Below are 18,340 nucleotides of genomic sequence, written 5' to 3' on the forward strand. Positions count from 1 at the left end.
ATTATTAAAAAATGGCCATTTGGAGGAGAGAGAATGAAATTTCATTTTTGAGCCAGGTCTTGATTCTAGAGAGAAGGAGGAGAACATCCCTCATCAATACACATAAATGTAAGTGTTTAAGATGTATTTGTGGCTATATAACACCATTTAATGATAGTTTTAACATCATTCATGGATCAAAATCCATAGGAAATGTATTGAATCTTCAAGGACACGAAAAAGAGGAAAAGTGAGATTCTTTCACCAAGAGGTAATCTCTTCACTTGAGCTTTACTTATATGATATATTGAAGTATGGGTAGCATGTTTATGAGTTTTATTTGAAGTTGTAACGGGATATTGTCTGAACCCTAAGGGTGGGTCTTGGAAATGATATTTGGGCAAAGAAGAAGATGAATAGTGATGAATTGTTATAAATAGATATGTCTTGAGTTTCTAATGATTCCTATAGACTTGATAACTTAATTGAGGAACGAATTGAATCAAGAATCACCATTGGATAAGATACAACACTAGTTCTTGAAATGGGTGTTCTTGAACCTAGGGTTTTGTTGGAGAAGACAATGAATAGTGATTTGATGATGTTGGATAATAACATAGTATTATTAATGGCTCCAAATGAGTATTAAATGATAAGAATAGAATTGAATAGGCTAATGGGTGAACCTATTGGATAATTTGGGATGGTTGAAGGCTTGTTGCCGAATTGTGAAGCCTAAATGGTTAGTTTTGAATCTTTTCGTATTATTTTGATGTAATTAGGATATCTAATGGTAGATATTGAATTGTGGGCGATATTTGAGAATTTTAATCAATTGGAGAATTGTAGTATTTTTGGAACTTGAAGGTTGAGATAAGTTGATTATGACTTACTCTTCGTGAGGGAATCTCCCTAAAGGTATGATTTGTTAATAAATGATATTACTTATTAATGTGCATCCATACTTGTGGGGACAAGCGGGAAGGATGTCACCATATGTTTCTAAGTTTGTTGATTTTGAAGTGTCATGTGATGATAAAAATCTTATTTTTTAAAACTTATATTCAAGATGACACTTAAGGAAAATGTTATAACTTTTATTAAAACTTATTTGTTGATAAGAGTATAAAATGCTTGAGTGCTAAATATATGTTTTCATGAAAAAAAGTTTGTCTTTTGAAATTTCAACAAAGGAAGCACTTGTTGTATCTTTAGATTGATGTTAATTGCTAAAGGCTTTAACATGAAAAAGGTTATTCATTTGATTTTGTTCAAATGGTTTGAATTGGCTATGAAAATTATGATTTGATAAAAATAGATCATTTGAGGCAATTATGGTATGAATCTATTTTTGATATTCAAATATTTTGGGAGTTACTAGTGGAGATGATCGAGATTCGTTCGAATATTAAGTTCGTTACCATCAAACTACACGTGTCGGTGTAGGGACGCATTCCAAGGCTAAGCCGAGGTTTTGGGATGAAGTCACCCATTGAGAGAGCAAATGATCACTACTTAAAGTAATGAGGTTAAGTCGACTCGTACGGCATTACGGGAAGCCGTCCAGACAAGTAGGGTCAAATACTTATTTCTAGGACGGTCACCTAGTGGTTGTTTATTATGTTGGTATCGGTATAGTACTCCCGGTGAAAGATAAAGAAGAATTTCTTATGTTTAGGCCTAAGGAGCCAAAAGTGATTTCAATGACTTAATGAAATTGAAATGGTTTTGTATGATTTTTATTCAAAATCTTGGATTGATATAAATGTTCTAAGAATCTATATCATGGTTTATACTTCACTTGTCTTTTCATTTGAAATGATAAAGAGCATGATTTATATAAGTATTTATCACTTTATATCAAATAATTGTTGCATAGTTTTTGTAGAATCTTGTCCCAGGAATTTGAGTTAGAGAGAGTCTATGATACTTATTGAGTATCGTTGTGGTGTACTCAACCCTTAGGGGCCCCCTCTAGGGCCCCACTTACTTTACATGTTCCAGGATGAGGTATGATATATTGCATGTGGACATGACTAGGATGACTCTCTTCCTGAGGTATATGGTGAGGCACCACACCTATTTCGTGATAGCTATCAAGTTATTTTCTTAATTTATATTAGTCGGACATTAACCCAAGTGTTTAGTTATATCCTTTGGTATCGAGGCTCCATAGATAGTCGTGAAAAGTTATAGTAATGGGGTTGTACACGATATACATGAAAATATATTTATTTTACTTAGTCTCATTGTTATTATTATTAAAGACTTCATGTATAATTCTGAATTTGGAAACTTTTCATTGTTTAACTTAAAAATATATATGTTTTTCAAAGAGCTTCCGCAGTTAAATAGATTTTCATGCATATGGTTTGGGTGCATCATATGGGTTAGTTCGCTCGGATTGGATAGTGTGCAGGATACCGGTCACGTGGATTTGGGGCTTGACATTCAAGCTCCTCAAGCACAAGTTTTGAGACCTCGGGAATCGAAGAGGAAGTTGAAGAAGAAGATAGAGACAAGGATGAAGTTACTGAACCGGATGCGGAACAACCTTCATCTTTTAAAGATGTAGCAGAGGCTTCACTTCCTCCGGACTCCGCTATATATATATATATATATATATATATATATATATATATATTCGAAACTTCTATTGAGCTTGACATTTTAAGAAATAAAAGACATTTTTTGCTTAATTTCTATGCAAAACATTTTTTTATTTGATAAAGTTCAAATTTCTTTTACATATGATAACTTTAATCCCGAGCATTCATACTTCCGGTGTTTACCTTTTAACTATGAGGGTTTCATAAGAGAGGTCACTTATATTTATGGTGCTCTTGAAGAGGACGTCTCCCATTTATTCCGGTACAAACATTTTAAGTTTAACTAACTTTCTAATGAAAAAGATTTTAACATATCACTTGGACAAGAATTAAGATAAAAATAAAAGGAATTTATTCCTTGCATTAAAAGAATATTTACATGAGCAAAACTTCGCTTATGTAAATAAAGCTACCAATATATGTGGCTAACTTATACTATGCAGTCCCCGATCCCGATAAGATATAACTTTCGATTATAACAGTCTCCTTCATGACACTTTTAGTGCTATGATATATAATAGTTTCTCCCCTAGTGTTGGGATGCTATGTATGATAAATAGAACACAAAAGTTCTTGATATCGTCAATGATCCTTCTTCGTAGTATGATTTATGTTGTTGCCTCAATAAAAACCTTGCCAAAAAATACAATTGGGCCAAAAACTAGACGTAGGAAAAACGAGTGCAACACATACTTTCAGTATCAACAACGATCTTTAGTAATAATACCTTTTAAGGCGAGTCACATTCTAATTGCTTGGTAATTCTACTCCATCTTGATTTTCCAACTTATATGAATCTTTACTGGTGATAACTGAAATTTGGTAAGGTCCTTCCCACGTTGGTCCTAGCTTTCCAGCATTAACCTCTCGGGTACTTTGAGTCACTTTCCGCAAAATCAAATCTCTGACATTGAAATGACGAAGATTAGCTCTGCGGTTATAATATCTTTTCATCCTTTGCTTTTGTGCCATCATCCTCACATATGCTAAATTCCGATGTTCTTCAAGCAAATTCAACTTAATCAGCATTGCTTCATTCTTCGCCTCCTCGTTTGCCCGAGAGTACCTTATGGCCGGTTCCCCAATCTACACCGGAATCAAAGCTTCAGCGCCTTACATAAGGGAAAAGAGGGTGTTTCTCCCGTTCTTGACTTCACCGTTATTCGATATGCCCATACACTCCCGGTAACTCTTCTGGTCAATTACCTTTTACATCCAAATTCTTTTTGAGGTTTTGAATTAACATCTTGTTGATTGACTCTGCTTGTCCGTTATTACTCGGATGATATGGAAAAGATGTGATCCTTTGATCTTCAATCTATCACGACCCAAATTCTATTAGAGGTTGTGATGGCGCCTAACACCGCTGTCATCTCGTGCGTACGTAGCCCCCACAAATACAAGCACATTTTAATTCAATTCGCCTATGGGGTTAATTCCCTCTTACAAGGTTAGAAAAGAGACTTACCTCGCTCCGAAATTCCATAACCGGTTCCAAAGCCTTTCAAACAACTCAAACCGATGTCCATCACTCCAAAACTAGTCAATAAATGTGCAAATATGTAAATACATTCTCTAATACTCATTATAATCCAATTTACAACAATACCCAACTCCGCTCGAAAAGTCGATAAAAATCACCCTCGATCCCACGTGCCTAGATTCCGAAATTTTTTGAAGATAAACATTACCCATAGCCTCACAAACTCAAATATATAGATTATTATCAATTTCATGCCCAAATTCGTGGTCGAAATCCAAAATACCATTTCTAGGTTTTCCACCAAAACCCCAAATTTCTACAATTTTTCATGAATTTCCATCTTAAAATCTATGTATAATCCAAGTATTTAACTCAAAATAAACGGGAGTCACTTACCTCTTTGATGTTGATGGAACCCCTCTCAAGATGCTCTCAAAAATCGCCAAATTCCAAGTGGGAAATGAGGGAAATGAGCTAAGTCCCGGAATAAAAGCCCTTGCTCCAGTCGCAGACGTCGCATATGCGACATCTAGTTCGCAAATACGATGGTCGCAATTGCGAATAAAGCATCGTAAATGCGAAGGAGAGCCACCCCTGCCAAGGTCGCATTTGCGACCAATATCTTCGCAAATGCGAAGAGAGCAGATTCGCAAAAGCGATAAAATGTTCGCAAATGCGAACCCCTCAGAAATTTCCCACCCTCGCAAATGCAAACTCCATCCTCGCAAATGCGAGTTCGTAAATGCGATGAAAACCTTGCATTTGCGAAACCTGCAGCCCAGACCCAAAAACCAGTAGAACCAGCAATAACCTTTTCATCAAAAAATTGATCTGAAACCACCCGGAACACAACTGACGCCCCCGAGACCCCGTCCAATCACATCAACCTGTCCCAAAACATGACACGAACTAGCTCGAGGCCTCAAATCACGTCAAACAACGTCGAAATCATGAGTCACACGCCAATTCGATCTTAATGAACTTTAGAACTTCAAACTTCTACATTCGATGTTGAAACCTATCAAATCACGTCCGATTGACCAGAAATTTTGCACACAAGTCACATTGGACACTACAGACCCACTCTAACTTCCGAAATCGGAATCCGACCCCGATATCAAAAACTCCACTCCCAGTCAAACTTCTCAAAATTATCCAAATTTCCAACTTTCATCAATTGACGTCGAAATAACCTATGGACCTCCAAATCCACTTTCGGACGCGCCCCTAAGTCCAGAATCACCATACGGAGCTATTCCCAAGCTCAGAATCTCAAAGGGACATCGATAACATTGAAATTCACTTCAACCCAAATTTATAAAATCCTTCCAAAATGCCAACTTTCCAAAATAAGCGCCCAAACGCTCCCAGGTCATCCAAAACTCGATCCGGACATACGCCCAAGTCCAAAATCATCATACAAATCTATTGGAATCTTTAAATCCCGATTCCGAGGTCGTTTACTCAAAAGTCAAATATTAGTCAATTACTCCAACTTAAAGCTTCCGAATTTAGAATTTTCTTTCCAAATCGACTCCGAACTTCCCGAAACTCATTTCCGACCACACGTACAAGTCATAATACCTGAAGTGAAGCTGCCCATGGCCTCAAACCGCCGAACGATGCGCTAGAGCTCAAAACAAATGGTCTGGTCATTACATTCTCTCCCACTTAAACATATGTTAGTCCTCGAACGTGCTAAGAACTGTTCTGGAGTTGTCTGAAATCATCGTTTAACACCTCGTGCACCTACCTGTGTTACCACAACACAGTTGAGCACATTAGCTCGAGCAAATCTGAAAATCTACCCCTTTATTTAGTCAAGTAAGCCTTAGAGTCAAATTCCAACATACAGAATTCTCAATCAGGCCTGTTTCTAACATACGAACACCATATCAATCACTACACACTGCACCAAACACGATTGTATACCCTTACTGAATTCTTACCATGCACCGCGTAACTCATTTGCCCAAGGCAATCTTTCCAAAGCACAACAGCTAAAATTTCCACCAATTAAGCCTTGCTTTAACTCCCGCAATACAGCCAAGGCAAAGAAGATTTGTAGAACTCATAACCACCTGCCGAATCATAATTTATGGAGTCTCTCTTCCCGAAAAGAACCATTACCTCATTCTGGACTGAATAACAATATTTACTCTTTAATATGCCTTATATAAATCTGATCGCACTGATAAAAGGTTCAATAATATCATTTCACCCAGTACAAGTTGCTCAGGCAATAGGCCACCTCAGATACTACAAAAGCCTCATATGATGCCACATTGTTCTAACAAGCTACAAACTAAAATGTGATACATAAGGAAAACGAACTCTAGAATGAACTACTCAATCCACATAACTAATTTAATAACCGAAAAGATGTTATGAACCTTCCTCAGAAATGAAACACAAAACACACAAGAATAGCTATGGGAAAATGTACTCAATGTCACACTGTTGTGACGTGCAACCCGATCCACATATGATACCGTTGTGGCGTGCAACCCGATCCAACCATAATACCCGTGGCGGCGTGCCACCCGATCCAAACAACATATCTGTGGCGGTGTGCCACCCGATCCACACATAATAATAAATAGGGAAATACCCATCAAGCCAGAAATGTTTATACCTACGAAATACCCGAATATCAACCACAAGCATGCAAAGTGCATAATACAAATCCTGGGGAGATGGATAGCGCCATACGTTATGAAACTCAAGCACAACTAAGGTGCAATAAATGACTTGCATCTTGAGAGCCATCCTACTCTCACAACACCACAAGCTACATGGGATCTCAATACAAGTGCGAATAATCAAACCGCCTCACAACTCACATGGCACGATAGAGATTACACTAAATAGCTAACGACAAAAATAACATCTCAGGCCCAAAGACTCTTCCACAAGCAGCGCTATGCTGAAATGAACAAATCCGGCCCGATATAGAGTACACACTCACATTTAGATCCATTCACGGACCTCAAGCCGATTCGGATCGTACTGTACTAACCTAATAACCTTTAAAGGATCCACCCCCAAGAATAGTCGTCAAATCCGGAACAAATTTCCATAATTCACAACCAATTGAACAGAGTGCCCTTCAGGCCCAAATTCTCACATTAGCGATAGTGCCACAATCTCCATACTTGGTTCCAATCTTTAATCAATCAAGTGACTACATGTCACACTTATACAATCCTCTCGTGGGAAAAGCTCCCACGGTCTTCCGCACCAGGTAACAAGTTTGCACATCCATACCACCGGCCATACTAATGTCGTAAAGCGAATCAAGGATTTGCAAATCAGTACATAAAGCCTCTTACACATGACACCGATCTAAGGTGACGCTAAAGATAATACCAACTGATTCTAACTATCTGAATTCTTTCCTGCTCATCCGAGCTCATGACATTCTTGTCGACACCAAACTGCAACCTTGATCCTCAACTTTAAATTCCCAAGATGCTCACTGCACCTAACATGCCAATACGTGAGAGTATAAGAATTTCATCATAACTCCTGAACGACTAGTAGGATACACACTTCATCATATATGAACCTTTCATTTAACTTATTTCAGGAGAACCATAGCAACACGCGACCGAATTCACATAACTGCAGAAGTTACAATCCTCTAGTAGTGGTCTAAAATGCCATAACTCTTCTGGGATCCATCTATACATAACAGTCCATAATACTCGAATGCCTCCAAATAAAATTAATTACGGTGGCCATCAAGCCTCGCATGTACCGCCACAAATCACGTGCATAACATAACACGCTAAAGGAACTGATCGTTGCCACCACCTTGCCAATTCAACCATTGTTAATCGATCTGACTTCTTCTAATTTACTCCGGACTTGCCTTAGGAATAATAACAGCTCCATTCAAAACATGACGAACCCAATTTGCACTCATCCAAAAGGACCCTATTTCACGAGACCACGCTGTCTCAAAACCCACAAACCATCTCATACCCTCCTTGTGCGCACATTCGCATCTTCAACTGGTACACCCATTCTGATATTTCCTTTATGAATCAGAAGTTATTTTCTCCCATTCCTCCGTGCTACACCGCAGACCGATGATAACATAGAACACTCTCCAAGACCCTTTTTGTAATCCGCAGCAATGCTGAATACTTAACCATACTACGGAATCGAAATCCTTAAGCACCGCCACTTTAATTTATTTTTTTTGAATCCACTAGGACCGTTGTTGAGAGTCACCCACTCTGACTTGTTCCCAAATATGATCAAACTCCAAGGCTCTGGTAGCACATGAACACCCTCTCAAAGAAACACCCGGCTGAATCACCTTTCTTATACATCACATCTACACGAAGCATAAATCCTGAGTCTTCCCAAAGCCTGAACATGAATCGATAAGGCCAATTGTAGCACACATTCCTCAAATCCTTTGCTTAAATCACCACTAATATTCTCTTTCTTTAGTCGTAATAACCCATCAATATGTTGATAACCAGAAACCTCACAAGTAGACAACTATGCAATCCAATCATAGGCGGTGGGGCTCTCCCACTTAGCTTGAAGCTACCATTACATAACCCTGGAACCTATCAAGATTCCTTCTTCCTTACTGACATGACCTCGCACAATTGACCCAGCAAATTCCTCGAAATTTTCCGATTAACTATTTCATGAACGCTCAGAATTCCCTAGCCACATTCACATGTTCGACCTCTTACCGGGTAGCCAGTAGAATTCTTCGCAGAAGCTTCGTCACGCAACCGTTAACCTGCTCACCAGAAATAACCCACCTGTGGAAATTCCATGGTGACATCTTCCAACAATGATGCACCGAGAACAATTACCACGAAACCAATAAACCATCCTGAGCCCGTGCTCATTCACCAGATGTACAAGTCCGTTCACTCCTCATGGACATCAACTAAAGGTGCGACGATACATTCTAATACAAAGTCATGTTGTATCCTTCTTCATATCAAGCAACTCTTTTCCGTCGTATCCAACCTTTCTCCGTATAGCAGCCCATATTCCAAATTATGTTCGTAGACTTAGTCACTGTCCACATGAGTTCCAAATCACTCTAAACTTTCCCCAACGCGTGTAGCTATCCTATCACTGAACCCATATGCTACCCGACCACTCTCCCACTTTGGTCAAACCCTCTCCTTTAAGCAACTACTCGACTTTTGTTTTCTTACACTTGGCCTTCTAGAAGTTTAACCACCGCAAGACGCCTCCCACATATCCTTCCTCATCCTTCGCTGTCCAGTTGTTGCCTTAAATAAAAATTCATCTTTGTAGCACCTGAACCAACAGATCGCCTCCAACTCTAAACCTCCCCGAATATCATCTTCCTTGAGCCAACAACATTAAGATCACCGACTCGATCCGGAACCACAACACAGTGCGACCTCTGACAGTCGCTTCCCCTGTACCATTCACAATACTCTGCCCCAAAGGCGATTTTGAAGATGGCCATAACACCGGCGAGCTTAACACATTCAATCAAGGACGACGACACCATATCACGGATGAAGATTCCACCACGCTAAAAAATACCAAGTCTCGTTACCCCATCCACCCAAACCTAACCATTCTTAGTCCGATTGCCTCTCCTCTGTTGGAAATAAAGCACTGAACCTCTGAATCATGCATCTAGAAAAACCTCCTTTCAAATCATTCGCTGCCTCGACACATAGATAAGTATCCTACCATTACATCAATGTTGTGCTATAATAACTCATAGATATAGTAGCAACCCGTGCATAGTCTCGAAACCATAGAAAATACCGATACTGAGCTGGAACAAAAAAATATCCTTTCGCAAGGCGACGACATTAGCCCAATCGAATATGTAGGGAGAAACATCTTGCACTGCATCTGTAGTGCTATTAAAATTCCTCAATTCCCAATTGATAACAAGCACTTCACGTCACATAAGATTGAATTGGAAAGAAACAAAGGAATAAGTCTCAAAAGAATCAAATCGCATGATGAGGAATCAAAAAAAGGAAGTGCTCCTAACAGCTCTGTAGCCTCTTGAAGATAAGTACAGATGTCTCTGGACCGATCCACAAGACTCTACTAGACTTGCTCATGACTCGTGAGACCTAAGTGAACCTAGTACTCTGATACCAAGTTATCACAACCCAAATTGCATCAGAGGTCGTGATGGCGCCTAACACCGCTGTCAGGCCAGCCAACAATAATTGATTAATTTAATTACTCATTTTAGTATTATTGAAATTATAATTTCCTTCAATTAAATAATAGGAGATAACATTTACAAAGTAAATGGAAATGTCTCCACAACTACCATACTGAACAACCCATAAGTACGCCCAAAATCCGGTGTCACAAGTGCATGAGCATCAACTAGGAAGTAAAATAAAATATAGCATCTGTCCGAAATACAAATTGGATAGGAAGAATATATAAATAACTTTGAAGGAGATTCTGCTGGATCCGGATCGTAACATGGGATGCAGCTCACCTAAGTCCCCGCAATAACCGCACGTTTGCGCTCACAAGGCCACTAGACATATATGTACTTGCACAAAAATATGCAGCAAGTGTAGTATGAGTACGTAAATCAACGCGTACCCAGTAAGTATCTAGTCTAACCTCAAAGAAGTAGTGACGATGGGTCGACTCCGACACTTACTATGGGCTAACAATAAATACTGATATTATACTTAAGCATGAATTGTATGAAACAGTTGTAAACTCAATAACAAGAAGTGAGTGGACAATACTTTTATTAATAGGAAATTGTTCCAAATTTATTCTCGTCCTTTAACAATTTATATCTCAAGCCAAAGAAGCAACATCAATTATAATTGGTTCCAAAGATTTATCATGCGCAAATTATGCCGAGGTCGTACAGCCTGATCCAACATAATATTTAAATTGTGCACTGACGAGGGTCGAATGACACGAATCATAGATACATCTATCTGCTACCAAGGCGTTCGACCCGCTCCACAAAAGAGAAAATACATTTACAACAACCAATTCAAAATTTAGTAAGGGGCAATTATTCAAGGGAATACCAAATTCTCATTAACGGTCAAATTAACCTTTTTAAATTTCTTTATCAAGTTTCAATATGATTTAAGCAATTAAATTAACAAGTAGGGTACAACATTGTAAGTATAGCATGGTTTGGGTTCTAGACTACCCGAACAATAGAATAATTAGTAACTACATACGGACTCTCGTCACCTCGTGCGTACGTAGCCCCCACAAATAGAAGCACATTTTAATTCAATTCGCCTAAGGGGTTAATTCCCTCTTAAAAGGTTAGAAAAGAGACTTACCTCGCTCCGAAATTCTATAACCGGTTCCAAAGCCTTTCCAACAACTCAATCCGATGTCCATCGCTCCAAAACTAGTCAATAAATGTGCAAATCCGTAAATATATTCTCTAATACTCATTATAATCCAATTTACAACAATTCCCAACTCCGCTCGAAAAGTCGATAAAAATCACCATTGGTCCCACATGCCTGGATTCCGAATATTTTTGAAGATAAACATTACCCATAGCCTCACAAACTCAAATATATAGATTATTCTCAATTTCATGCCCTAATTCGTTGTCGAAAACCAAAAATACCAATTTCTAGGTTTTCCACCAAAACCCCAAATTTCTACAAATTTTCATGAATTTTCATGTTAAAATCTATCTATAATCCAAGTATTTAACTCAAAATACACTGGAGTCACTTACGTCTTTGATGTTGATTGAACCTCTCTCAAGATGCTCTCAAAAATGCCTAAGTCCAAGTGGGAAATGAGCTAAGTCACCGAAATAAAAGCCCTTGCTCCAGTCGCAGACGTCGCATTTGCGATATCTGGTTCGCAAATGCGATGGTCGAAATTGCGATAAAAATATCGCAAATGCGAAGGAGAGCCACCCCTACCAAGGTCGCATTTGCGACAAAAATCTTCGCAAATGCGAAGAAGGCAGATTCGCAAAAGCGATAAAATGTTCGCAAATGCGAATCCTTTAGAAATTTCCCACCCTCGCAAATGCGAACTCCATCCTCGCAAATGCGAGTTTGCAAAACCTCGCATTTGCGAAACCTGCAGCCCAGACCCCAAAACCAGCAGAACTAGCAACAACTTTTTCATCCAACATTTGATCCGAAACCACCCCGGAACACACCCGACGCCCCCTGGACCCTGTCCAATCACATCAGCCTGTCCCAAAATATGACACGAACTAGCTCAAGGCCTTAAATCAAGTCAAACAACGTCGAAATCACGAGTCACGCCCCAATTCGATCTTAATGAACTTTAGAACTTCAAACTTCTACATTCGATGCCGAAACCTATCAAATCACGTCTGATTGAACTCAAATTTTGCACACAAGTCACATTTGACAGTACAGACCTACTCCAACTTTTGGAATGGTAATCCGACCCCGATATCAAAAAGTCCACTCCCAGTCAAACTTCTCAAAATCATCAAAAATTCCAACTTTCGCCAATTGACGCTGAAATGACCTACGGACCTCCAAATCCACTTCCAGATGCGCCCCTAAGTTCAGAATCACCATACAGAGCTATTCCCAGGCTTGGAATTCCAAAAGGACATCGATAAAATTGAAATTCACTTCAACCCAAATTTATGAAATCCTTCCAAAATGCCAACTTTCCACAATAGGCGACGAAACACTCTCGGGTCATCCAAAACCCGATCCGGACATACGCCCAAGTCCAAAATCATCATACGATCCTGTTGGAACTTCAAATCCTGATTCCGAGGTTGTTTACGCAAAATTCAAATATTAGTCAATTCCTCCAACTTAAAGCTTCCGAATTTAGAATTTTCTTGCCAAATCGACTCTGAATTTCCCGAAACTCAATTCCGACCACACGTACAAGTCATAATACCTGAAGTGAAGCTGCTCATGGCCTCAAACCACCGAACGATGTGCTAGAGCTCAAAATGACCGGTCGGGTCGTTACACAATCCTTCCAGAAACGTTGTTACTTAGGAACTTATAAATTGTGGCCCATTATTAAAAGTAATTTCTTTTGGTACTCCAAACCGACAAATGATATGATCCCAAATGAAATCAATCACTTCTCTCTCTCCAATATTTTTGTAAGCACTGCTTTAACCCATTTAGTGAAATAGTCAGTTAAAACTAAAAGAAATTTTACCTGTCGGGCCCTTGAGATAAAGGACCAACTATGTCCATCCCATATTTCATGAAAGGCCACGGTGACACCACCAAATGCAGAAGCTCTGCAGGCCGACGCACTAATTGTGCATGACGCTAACACTTATCATATTTTTGTACAAATGCCTTCGTGTCATGTTCCATCTGAGGCCAATAGTAACCAGCCCTTATCAATTTAAGAACCAACAAGTCTATACCGAAATGATTTCCACAAACCCTTTCATGAATTTCTCTCATCACATAAACAGCCTCTGATGTTCCTAAACATCGAGCCAATGGTCCTTGAAAATATCTTCACTATAGTTGATCATCAACAAGGGAATAACGAGCAACTTTAGTTCGTAGCGCCAGGGACGCTTTAGGATCTTTAGGCAATTTTCCATGCCTTAAATATTCTATAAACTCATTTCTCCAATCCAGATTACGTTGGTTGAGTTAATTTCGCAATACTCATCCACATCCAAATACTGAGTGCAACAGCTGAACAACTGCACCGGAGTCGGCTCCTTTCATTTCCGTGGACGACCATAAAAATGCCAACATGTCTGCCTCCACGTTCTCTTCCCTTGGGATGTGAATTACTGACAATTCCCTGAACCGGGAAAGTAAAAGCAGAACTTTATTCAAATATTGTTGCATGCGCTCCTCTTTGGTGTCAAAGATTCCGTATATCTAATTTACTACCAGCTGGGAGTCACACTTTATCTCAATCACCACGGAGCCTAGTCCTCGGGCTAATTCAAGTCTTGCAAACAAAGCCTCATACTTGGCTTCATTGTTCGTCAAAGGAACACTTCTAATGGCCTGTCTTAGGGTCTTTCCCGAAGGAGTGATTAGTACTATCCCGAGATCGGACCCTTTTACATTGGAGGCTCCATCCGTAAACAAGGTCCATACACCGGAGATAATTCCCGATACTAGAACTGCTTCTTTAGCAGCTAGAGGCATCATTTTCGGACTAAAATCAACCATAAAGTCGGCCAAAACTTGTGACTTGGTAGCTGTTTGAGTTTTGTATTCCATATCAAATTCACTAATTGCCACCGTCCATTTAGCCAATCGACCCGATAATTCAGGTTTATGAAGGACGTTCCTCAAGAGAAAAGTCGTCACAATGGTTATTGGGTGACACTGAAAGTAGGGTCTAAGTTATCGAGAGGCAACTATGAGAGCTAGAGCCAACTTTTCCAGGTGCGAATAACGTGTCTCCACTACCGACATTATTTTACTAATGTAATAAATAGGTAATTGCGTACCTTCATCCCCCCGAACCAAGAATGTACTCACCGCAACTTTTGAAACCGCTAAATAAATTAACAATTCTTCACCCTCCTTCTGTTTGGACATTAGAAGAGGACTGGAGAAGTACCTTATTAGGTCTTTCATTGCTTGTTGGAATTCCGCAGTCCACATAAAATCATTCTTCTTTTTCAAAATTGAAAAGAAATAGTGACATTTTTTCGATGATCTTGATATGAATCTGCTAAGGGCCGCCAACCTGCCGATCAATCTTTGCACATCCTTTAGACATGTCGATTGGTCATGGATGTCCTCTATGGCCTTAATCTTGTCGGGATTCAGTTCAATTCTTCTTTGAGAAACCAATAAGCCAAGAAACGTTCCGGACCCAACTCCAAAAGCGCATTTTTCTGGGTTGAGCTTTATGTTGTATTTTCTCAAAATATCGAATGTCTCTTGTAAATGAGTCAAATGACTTCCTGCACTAAGATACTTAACCAACATATCATCAATATAAACTTCTATAGATTTACCAATTTGATGTCTGAACATCTTGTTAACGAGCCTCTGATAAGTGGCTCCGTCATTCTTTAGCCTGAAAGGCATCATATTGTAGCAATAAGTGCCAAAATTTGTGATGAATGAGGTTTGTTCTTGATCCTACGGGTACATCCTAATTTGATTATACCCGGAATACGCATAAAAAAAACTTATCAATTCATGCCCAGCCATAGCATCGATCATTTGGTCAATGTTTGGCAACGGGAAAGAATCTTTAGGGAATGCCTTATTTAAAGAATCTTTAGGGAATGCCTTATTTAAATCTTTATAATCTATATATATATTCTAAATTTATTAATCTTTTTAGGAACAACAACTATGTTAGCTAGCCAATCAGGATAGTTCACCTTATGAATTGAACTTATATTTAATAACTGGGTTACCTCTTCTTCAATATGTTCCTGATCTCAACTATTGGTCTTTTTTATGCTTCACTGGCGGAAAATTGGGGTCTTAACTTAAATTATGGACAACCATGTCTAGTGGAATACCTGTCATATCAGAATGAGACCATGCAAAGCAATCAAAGTTAGCTTTTAAGATCTCAATAATTTTAAGCCTAAGAACGGGGCTTAATCCCGTTCCCAGGTAAACCTTTTTATCCGGGAACTCCGCGAATAAAGCGATTTGTTCCAGTTCCTCTGCGATAAACTTTGTAGCATCTATTTCATCCGACACCTGATAATAATCTGATGTCTCCTCTTCTCCAACACCATCTACCAGATCTGGAAGGGCAGCAAATATCAGTTCCTTTAATTTCTATTTGCTTATTCCCTCTGCCTTACTGCTGGATAAAGTGACTATTTATTTCCCTCGCGGCAGGTTGATCACCTTAAATCTTCTTGATCCTATCTGGTGTAGGGAACTTCAGCAGCCAATGATAAGTCGATGGAACAACCCTCATCTCATGAATCCATGGCCTATTAAGGATCACGTTGTATCCCATATCGCCATCCACCACCTCGAACAAAGTGGTCTTCGTTATGCCTTCGGCATGTGTGGGAAGTAAAATCTCCCCTCAAGTTGCTACACTTTTTAGGTTGAACCCGACCATAAGCTTTATTAACTATATTTCTACTTAACTTTGCTTGTTCCAGAACTCTCGACTGAAAGATATTGGTTGAACTACCTGGATCAACCAACATAAATTGAAATTTAAAATCTAAAATGTTAAGTGATATTACCAGAGCGTCGTTGTGTGGTAAAGTAAGGTCATCAGCGTCTTCATCTATGAAGTAATTCCATCATCTTCAATTGCTTCTCGGATTCTCTCGCCATGAGTTACTGATATCTTTGTCTTCTTTGCTACTGAAAACGTCATTCCATTTACATCAACTCCACCAAAAATCATGTTTATTGTTAAAATGGGGTGATCCTGCGACCGGTTTGGCTGGTTCTGTAGCATCTTGATTTATCCCATAATTGATCTTGGCCCGGGCACTCAGAAATTCTCGAAGATGACCATTCTTCAATAACGTTGCAATCTCTTCACGTAGATGTCGGTAGTCCCCAGTCTTGTGGCTATGTGTTCCTTAAATTTCACACCATAGATTGGGATTTCTTTGACTAGGATCTGACCGAATTGGTTTCGGAAATCTTGTCTCCTTGATGTTTCTCATAGCTGAAACCAGTTCTACCAAACCAATATAAAAATTATAATCTGACAACCGGGGATATGTTGAATCTTTGTACCCCGATGGTTCTTTCTCCTGCAAGCTCTGCTACTCTGACCATGTTCCGTCCTTCTATCAAACATTTTCAAAAACTACAAACCTTTAATTCCTCTCCTTTTAGCTCTTTCATATGGCTGGAAAATGATTCCTAGAAGACCTTCGATCTGCATCAAAATCACTTCTAAACTTCTCCTGATTCCGATCGCGATTGCGAACCTTGGATGACACGGAAAAGCTCAGTTGATCATCTTCAATTCTGATTTTTGATTCATAACGATTATGGACATCTGCCCATATAGTTTCCAGAAACTACAACAAGCTTTCCTTCAATTTTTTGGAGGCATCAAAACATAATGGATTGAGGCCTTTAGTGAATGCTTCAGCTGCCCACTCATCTTATACTGCCGACAACATCATCCTCTCCTTTTGAAATCAGATTATGAACTCCCGTAATAATTCAGATTCTCCTTAAGCAATTTTGAATATATCTACTTTCCTATCTTGGTCTTTCCTCTCCCTAGCATGAACTTTAATAAAGGAATCGGCAAGCATTTCAAAAGAGTCAATCGAGTGCTCAGGTAAAAGAGAATACCATGTTAGAGCTTCCTTCCTTAGAGTTTCGCCGAATTTCTTCAGCAGGACAAATTTGATATCATGTGGTGCCAAATCTTTTTCCTTTACAACTGTTATATAAGTTGTGATATGCTCTTGTGGATCTGAAGTTCCATCATACTTTGGAATATCGGGCATCTTGAATCTTTTTCGGGATCAACTCCGGGGCCGCACTTTGTTAACTGTGTATACTTCTTCGAATACATCCCCTTCAATATCAGTAGTGCTCCCGAGATCTAATCCATCCGAGCGTGAAATTCTTTAGCATTTTGATCCATTCGATATTCATTTCCTTCATGAATCTTATGAGCTCGATTCTAAAGGGATCTTTTGCGTTATTGACGTTCCACTAACTGCACCACCTGCTTGATTTTCATTAAAATCAAACTCCTCCCTCGAAGCGACCTTACTAGTTCCTTGCGTTGTTTGATTTGTAGGCACACTAGGAGGGGTTCTAACTCCTCCATTTGAATTATTGTAGACAAATGAAGGTGCTTGCTGGAGCTCCATCATTATCTAGTCTTGACTTGAGAGATGGTTTCCTTTGTTGCGCTCTTAGAACTTTTAGTGTTTCAATAACAGGTTTGTCGTCCATATCATCAGTAGTTGGACTTCTCACATGCCGAGGATTCTATTCTTGGCGAACTAGAGTTGTCTCATTTCCTTTGTTGTGAATTTCACTAGTTGAATCATCACACTGGAACATATCCTCACGCTTGTTATTTGTTCCAACATTGAAAGAGTTGTTAACATCGTTAGCTACCATATCTCATTTTACTTTGACTAAAGAAATGCATCAAAATGCGTTAATAACATATAAAAGGATCAAAATAATAACACAATTGTCTATACCCAATGGTGGGCACTGTAAAATAATACAAATGAATTTGTAATGTGGTTTATAGATGCGTGAATTAATTTGATCCAAGATTATAAAATAGCTAAAAACAGAAATAAATTGATTAAACAAACTTGAAGAAAATACAAGTC

General features: G+C 39.0%; 1 protein-coding gene across 1 annotated transcript; it reads right to left on the reverse strand.

The window, feature by feature from the left end:
- Window positions 1–3,335: 3,335 nt before the first annotated feature.
- Window positions 3,336–17,860, reverse strand: LOC138910093 (uncharacterized). Its single transcript, XM_070201314.1, has 7 exons — window positions 17,713–17,860; window positions 15,577–15,790; window positions 14,553–15,099; window positions 13,950–14,396; window positions 13,734–13,857; window positions 4,616–4,842; window positions 3,336–3,674 (listed from the first exon to the last, which is right to left on the reverse strand). Exons 1-7 carry the CDS (start codon window positions 17,858–17,860, stop codon window positions 3,336–3,338), a joined length of 2,046 nt encoding a protein of 681 aa, XP_070057415.1.
- Between the last annotated feature and the right edge of the window lie 480 nt (window positions 17,861–18,340).

The sequence above is a fragment of the Nicotiana tomentosiformis genome, chromosome 4 (genome assembly GCF_000390325.3).
Source record: "Nicotiana tomentosiformis chromosome 4, ASM39032v3, whole genome shotgun sequence".
Taxonomy (NCBI): Eukaryota; Viridiplantae; Streptophyta; class Magnoliopsida; order Solanales; family Solanaceae; genus Nicotiana; species Nicotiana tomentosiformis.